We start from the raw sequence: 7,895 nt of genomic DNA, 5'->3' as shown, positions 1-7,895 counted from the left end.
TCTCTCTCTCTCTCTCTTTCTCTCTTTCTCTCTCTCTTTCTCTCTTTCTCTCTTTCTCTATTTCCCTTCTCTTTTCCTCCTTTCCTTCTCTATTTCTTTCATTCCCTCTTTTCCTTCTCTCCTTTCCCTCTTTTCCTCCTCCTACCCTTCTCTCTTTCTTTCTTTCCCGCCTTCTTCTCTTCTCCTTTCCCCTCCTTTCCCTGTTTCCCTCCTTCTTCCCTTCTCTCTCTCTCTTTCTTTCCCTCCTTCTTTTCTTCTTTCTCTCCTTATTTCCTTCCTTCTTTCCTTCTCTCTACTCTCTCTCTTTCCTTCCCTCTTTCCTTGTTCTGTGGCCCAACTCTAGTGAGAAGGGGTTTAAACTTTAAACCCCTTCTCTCTTCACTCCCCCCCCCCGCCAGCTGGGGAAGGAAAGGGGAGGCTTTTGAAGATGTCTCCCTCCCTTTTGCTTCCCCTTCTGACATAACTTCCGGTGATGTCAGGGGGTGTGGCATATGGTAATAGCCCAGTAGCTCATTAGCATACTATACGCTAATGAGCTCCTGCAGCTCTTTTTCTACAAAAGACCCTTGGTAATGAGTGATTAAATGTAACTAACTGGCGTTTTGTCTGCAACTAAACTAGCTAGTTAATAGTGCCATGATAGTAACTACCCTCTGATTACCCATGGTTTATATGGTAATTAGACACATTGAGGGGATGTAGCTATGGAATTCAATCACCTTGACCCTCTTTGCCTGTCAGAAGTCTTACTTTTTGGACCAAACCATAATTGTTCTTAAAATAATGGCTTTTTAAATGCTTTTAAGTATTTTATGTGTTCTCTATATATCCCTATATCTCTACTTTGCAGCTAAGCTCTAGAGACAATTGGTTCCATGGGGAAATTAATTTTAATTCACTCTAAGACCCCTACCATTTCACATTTGCTTCACCAGGGGAATCTGCAAAATAGTATTGTCTAGATATTTCCCACAGCAACAGTGTTTGCAACCACAAAATGGATGCTGCAGGAGGCTAAGTCAACAACAAAATTTCAGAGTGAAGTTATGCATAAGTTTCAGGCATTAGCTTGGTCTAGTTTGATGCCTTTTAGAATTAACATATTGTTTACAAATATTTTCTTGCATACACAAAAAATAAGTTTACATATTGAGCTAGCCAACAAACTCTCATCTGGCAGTATCTGTCTTCATTTTGCAGGCATCTAACATGCATGAAAGGAAAAAACGCTTCATCTCCTGGCTATTCTATCTGCACGATCCCTTCTCTTTTTAGCCTAGCTGTTTTTATCCTGCACTGCTACTTATAACAGTGGCAGCTGGTGCTGAAGGGCTGGGCAAGAGCTCCTTGCACATGCGTACAGTAAGAGAGAGAATCTGGCCAGATTTCGATAAGAACACTAATTTTGAAAAGTGACCAAGATTTAATATAGTTGTGTCAACTTCTATCTGCTTCTAAAAATAACATTAAAACAGGGAAGATCTGATTGATACACCAGGTAGCATTCAGACTTCAGTAGAAGTTCCAGTTAGATGCATTAAGCATTTTAACCATGCAGCCCTACCATGTTTAGTCAGAAACAAGCCCCGCTGGGTTTTTAGAATACCACTCTGCTGTTTGCACTGGTAAAATACTTTACATAAAGCTGCTGTCAGCATTAGATGATAAACATTAAGAAACTGACTATGCCAATTTTCTAAAAACACTTGGCGAGCACCAGGAAAGGTCTTGACAGGTGCTAAGGTGCACCATGGGTGCCACATAGAGGACCCTGTATTATTCTTTCGATGCATTACTCTTTATGCTCTGGCTTGGCAACCAATTCCCTTATCAATAGGAGAAGATAATAGAGAGGATAGCCAGCTTTCCTGCTCTTGTCAGCCTCTCTATGCCAGTGTATGAGTACAATGTGAGTCATGTCTTCTCTTCATCTATCTTACAGGGCTAGAAAAGAGAAATTAGTTGACAGAAGTCACATAGCTTGTGTAATGAGTTACTTTTCCATGTTCCTCTTGGTGCAGAATGTTCTCTGGTTGGCTTTTCAATCAGCGGTTCATTCCTTCTGTTGCTGAAGAGGACAGGACATAGACAAGGAAAAGCTAGCAAGACCCCCACAAGACTGGGAACTCACTGTCTCCATTACTTTCCCTGTCTTCAAAAGAAAGCTAGTGTTGAAGAGAGGGAAGCCATGTCTTCAGTGGGATTAGATTTCAGTTCTCTTCCATCTCTTGTCTTCCCCCTCCCATGGTGGCTGATTGTCCACCATCCCAACCCTGAGACTCATGGAGTGGGACCTGGAGTTATTTAATTAACTGATAGTCATAAAGGTAGTACTTCCACATATCCTAGTTATGATACCGTATGGTAGCTGTGAATATGTGTAGTCATGATAATGTGGTTTTGAAGTGACAGAATATTTGCTGCAAATAGTGATAACATGGAACTATGTGATAAATGTAGTTGAGCTATTAGTGCCAGATTGCCTCCCAATAAGATCACTATGTTCCTACTGGGAGTGATCATTTTCCATCCCTAGCAGGCCCTGCCTGCTGTTGCTGAATTGGATGGTGGGAGATAAATTGGGGAAATGGAGCACTGAGTTTTGGCTGAATGATAGAGTGTCACCAGCAGGGGTCATTTCCTACCGGAGTGCACCGGAACAGCGCTCTGGCAGAAAGGAGCCCAGGGGTGGGCACATTCAGCAAGCCCCACCCCCAGCAGCCCTCAGTTGGGCCACGAGGAGCGGGAAGGAACAAGGTAAATTGGCGAGCCAGGGAAGGCCTTTCAAGGAGCTGGGAGGTGCCTTTGCCCACCCGCCAAAACTGGTGGGCGGGCGAAGGCCTCTAGCGACCCCCTCTGGCCTCCCCTAGCCCACCTGCCGAAGCAGGCAGGCCGAGAAAGGCCCTGCAAGGAGCAGGGAGGCATTTAAATGGCTCCCTGTGCCTTCCCCCGCCTGCCCTCTCACTACCCCTCTGTGTGTGTCTCTCTCTCTGCCCCTCTGCGTCTCTCTCTCTACCCCTCTGTGTATGTGTGTGTGTGTGTGTGTCTGCTCCTCTCTCTCTCTTATCCTCTCTCTCTCTGCCCCTCTGTGTGTGTGTGTGTGTCCCTCTCTGTTTGTCTCTCTCTCTGTCTCTGTGTGTGTGTGTGTATCTGTCTGTCCCTCTGTGTGTGTGTTTACCACCAGGGCCGGCTCACCCGCTAGGCGAACTAGGCATTCACCTAGAGCGTGGGCCGGCCCTTAGGGCGCCAAACTGGACCTCCCCCCCTGCACCCTCCCCGCCGCCGGGACCACCACCGCCTGCCATCCACACCCTTTTGCAAGCCCAGGCCAAGAGGCCGGCCTTGCAGCACCTCCCGAAGACCTCCAAGAGCCGGAGCCTTGAGGAGCCAGGAGATGGGCGTGGGAGGGGCCCTGAGAAACTCCCCACTGCTGGGACTGCACCCCCCCTTCCCCCACTCCTTGGCTGAGGCTGCAACCTCCTTGGCTGCCCTCCCCTCCCCGCTGCCGGGCGGGGCCGCTTTCCCTTAGGGGCGGAACTGGGTTCCCTCTCGGCAACACTCACGGTGGAGCCGGGAAGCTGCTGTTTTTCAGTTTTAAAAAGGGGGGAGGGAAACCGCGGTCTCCCCTCAGCAGCCGAGCCACCCCCGGGACCTCTATGCTCCTTTGCCTGCTTCATTCTTTTTTAACCAAGAAGAAAAAGGCACCGCCGGCCTCTTCAGGTCAGCCCTGGGTGGGGGCAGCGCGGGAGGTGGGTTCTCTCTACCTGGCATTAAAAGGGAGGTGGGGTGGGGGGAGGATGCATCCGCTGCTTTTGCGTGCCTGCTTTCAAACGGCGATTCTGGGGATGAAACTCTGGCCAGTATGTCAAGAAACTGCTCTGCTTACTGCACTCCCCCGTGTGAAAGAAACACTGATTATTCTCCGCCTTACTCTGAAGGCTGAGGGTGGGGCTCCTCCCAAAAGAGGAAAGGGGAGTTTCTCAGTTTCCATGACCCGCCCACAGTTGGAGGAGGAGGAGAAGGCGGAGCCGTGGCTCACTCAGCCTAGTAGGTATCGAGGGGCTACCCTGCGTGGGGGGAGGGGAGGGCTCCAGAGGGGAAGGAGGAATTGACCACCGTAACTCTTCCCCCCTGCATACGCGTTTAGCCAGCCCGAAGCTAAATGTCAACAGACTAACCGTTATCCGTGAGGCTAATGAAGGCCACACTATGAGAGGCATGCTTTGTTTAGCGCCCTGTCTACCTCCCATTGGTGAGAATTGATGTAGCGTTTCATGATTGGCTAGCACATCCTGTCAATCCAAACCACGTCGAAGACTGCTCGTGTGCTTCTTTGGTGGGAGGGTGTTGTAGGAGTTATAAAGTGGCTGGTGTGGCCATATTGCTTTAGGGCAAATGTGTTTGTGAGGGGGATATTTTGAATGGTTGGAAAAAGCTGTAGGACATGGAGGGAAATGATGGGAGAGAGAACTGATTGTGGGTTGGGCATGGGAGCGTATTACAGTTGTCTTCCTTGTCTCCAGGCCCTGCCTGGAGATTGGCAACCATGTAATTTGACACGCAGGGGCCGCCAGAAGGTAGCTCCCCCTAGGGTGCCAAAAAAAACTTGGGCCTGCCCTGTTTACCACTTAATTGGGGTGATCACTGCATTTCAAAGGGGGTCAGGTTAATGATGTCTTCAATGGGTCCTTTAAAAAGAATTGTGTCAAAGAGGTTCTAGAACTCTGTTCTGGCATGTTCCCTCAGAAAAAAAGCCCTGGGAATTGTCTTGCTCACAGCAGCAGGCAAAGCTTAGCTTGTATTCACTTGAAGAAGGCAACTTGGTATTTAATGTTATTACATGCGTCATGTGTGTAAGTCTGTTTTAGGCACACCTCTCTCTCAAGGGGTCAGGTTATTCATAATTTTCTAGAGAAGGGAGGATGTCTTTTCTAGATAGTAGATCTCTTAGCCCTGTGAAACATGGAGCATGCAGAATGTGTACCACTTGCTGGGGTGTTTGCAAGAGACTGAAAGAGAAACTTGCATGAGATTGTGGCTTTTCTTCCGTTATTAAAAGTTTTTGCTGAGCATATAAAAAAAGCTGTGATCTTGCACAAGTCCCATTCTCCAATGTCACACTGTTCATACAAGCAGACCATTTATTTGAACAGGTTTTTTCAATATTTTAATTTTCCATGTAACTATACAGGTACATTGGTGTGATAAGAACGTAACTTCCTTTTTCAAAACAAACCAACCCCACTCATATATAGCAAAGGTCACCGCTAATTTGCCCTTCTAAGGAAACTGGACTTTAAAAAGCTGAACCCAGGAGGCTTTGTATAGCAACTATATCACAAAAATAAATAGCAATACTAACTGGATCTGTATTTTCATGCTTGTTGTAGGGTATTGTTGTAGGGTAGCTTCCGGTGATGTCAGGGGGTGTGGTATATGCAAATAAGTTATGCTAATGAGTTATGCTAATGAACTCCTGCACCTCTTTTTCTACGAAATTACCCCTGGTCACCAGCAACATGATGATGTCACTTCCAGTCATGCTGGAAGCCACATCAGTGTGTAGCCAGCAACGCTGTTACATTGTTGACAAGACTCCCCCCATAATGAGTCTCACACCAGTTGTCAGCCTTGGCAACCCTACCTCTGAACTCTATTTTACATATGCAGAATTTACCACAAGGAGGCATCCATATACATTTTGAAAGAAACTGTTAAGTCACGTGGGCAAGCCAATTAACTAGAAATTTCAAACTGCTGCCCTGAGGCCCACAACCCCATGGCTGAAGGCTGGCACCTACAAGCAAGAGGGAGGAGAGCTACAGAAAAACAATCAATGGAATCACAAACAAATCTGTAGTCGAAACAAGCTAAGTGCATGCAATAATACTTATATTGAAACCAAAGTGAATAATAATACCAAACTCATAAATATTATAATGGAATTGTCAATGTTATAAACAGCAATTATTAAAAAGTGGGTGGTAACAAACTCAAACCCACAATAAGTCACAGCACATCTCCAAAGCAGCAGGCTTCCTTCATTAACAGAACATGCACACAAAAGAAAAGAATTCCTTATATAAATTTCACAAGTCCTTGAATTAAAGTCCAAACATCTATAGTGGCTTGTAGAAAATAAGATCCATGCCAAATGAAAACTACGCAGTTCCGGATAGTCAGCGTTTCAGACCTGTTCCTTCATCAGGTAAATCAGGTAAGTCTTCATTGATATACAGTACATACACATGTACAAACGAGGTCCTGATCAAAATATTTCAATTGGGCTCAGCTCCATATCTCTTACAAGTCAGAAATACCTCTCCTGAGAGGAAAGGTATTTTGATTGGGACTTTGTTTTTACATGTGTATGTACTGTATATCAATGAAGACTTACCTGATTTACTTGATGAAGGAACAGGTCTGAAACACTGACTAGCCGGAACTGCGTAGTTTTCATTTGGCATGGATCTTATTTTCTACAAGCCACAATATATAGACGTTTGGACTTTAATTCAAGGACGTGAAATTTATATAAGGAATTCTTTTCTTTTGTGTGCATGTTCTGTTAATGAAGGAAGCCTGCTGCTTTGGAGATGTGCTGTGACTTATTGTGGGTTTGAGTTTGTTACCACCCACTTTTTAATAATTGCTGTTTATAACATTGATAATTTCATTATAATATTTATGAGTTTGGTATTATTATTCACTTTGGTTTCAATATAATTATTGTTGCATGTACTTAGCGTGTTTTGACTACAGATTTGTTTGTGATTCCACTGAAGCCTGGCACGTGGCTACCTTCCCCTTTCCTCCCTGAGGACAGAACCTGGGCAGGGAAGGGATAGCCTGCTGAGCCTTCCGCTCACCTCCTTATCCATTCACACTAAACCTTGTCTATGTATTAAAAGGCCTTTGATCAAGAGCTAGAAAATAGTTAAGAAGGAGGTTTGGTGGAGCTTGCTTATGTTCCTCATTCGTATAATCTGTGATACTCCAGTTTCAGTATTTGAAGAATCTTGATTATAAAAACTGCTTTCCTGGAGAATCTTGATTATTAAAAAGTGTCATTTTGTTTTATAGGCAGCTTCAGTTTCACAAGAGAACAACTGAGGAGCACAAAGCCTGCTGACTATGGGGAGGCTTAAAAAAAGAAGAAACTGGAGCAAAACAATTGTATGGTTGATGCCAGTAGTAAACTGAGCTGAATAATCTGTCCCCACAGTTGCCGTGATTTCTCATTTTTGCATACTAAAGGGAGTATTTCCATGGGTTACTGTAGCGTTCAGATGCCTGTTGTAGTCAACCATAAAATCCGAGTCCCTTTTTGGATTTGTACTGATTAATTTCACTGAGACTGTAAACATAGAAGTTCAGAGCTTGGGCTTTTAATATGGCCTAATTCTTTTTAGCATCCTTACATGTATGAATGTATGGCAGTTCAACTTGCCATGGAACTTTTTAACCTTCCCTCAACGTTAATGTGGATTCATCCATAGTACATACTATTAACAGTCTTGTTTGATCTTGAATTTAATGACCCTTTGGAACCATCAAATGGTTTGTGCATTTTCAAATTTCATTTGCAGAATTTCAGTTTTTTAAAAGAAGGGAGCAATAATGAATGTCCTGTACAATGTTGCTTTTGTTCTGGAGGAAGTGTCTGTTTTTAAAAGTTGCTAATTGTGTTGAATAAGCTTCCAGTTTTCAAGGACCTTTGGATAGTTAGGACCTGCCAACTATCAAACTCAAATAAAGCTGGATTTAGACATACAGTTCCAAATTTGCTTTTTCTTTTCCTGAAAGTCAGTACAGTTTAGCATAACCAGTGAATGCTGTTGACTGGATAACTAATCAATGTTTCCACCTGACCTGGCCAGTATGAAGGATAGGGA

General features: G+C 44.5%; 1 protein-coding gene across 1 annotated transcript in view; it reads left to right on the top strand.

The window, feature by feature from the left end:
• Positions 1 to 7,734, top strand: part of CDO1 (cysteine dioxygenase type 1) — a 37,295-nt gene extending 29,561 nt beyond the window's left edge. Inside the window, exon 5 of the mRNA XM_015416298.1 lies at positions 7,084 to 7,734. Within this exon, the coding sequence (XP_015271784.1) occupies positions 7,084 to 7,113 (30 nt within the window). The 3' untranslated portion in view covers positions 7,114 to 7,734. The remainder of the gene's footprint in view (positions 1 to 7,083) is intronic.
• Positions 7,735 to 7,895: the final 161 nt, after the last annotated feature.

Source organism: Gekko japonicus, unplaced genomic scaffold (assembly GCF_001447785.1).
Source record: "Gekko japonicus isolate JY-2015 unplaced genomic scaffold, Gekko_japonicus_V1.1 scaffold692, whole genome shotgun sequence".
NCBI classification, from domain to species: Eukaryota; Metazoa; Chordata; class Lepidosauria; order Squamata; family Gekkonidae; genus Gekko; species Gekko japonicus.
The sequence above is the reverse complement of the archived record's forward strand: the minus strand, read 5'-3'. Positions and strand labels throughout refer to the sequence as shown.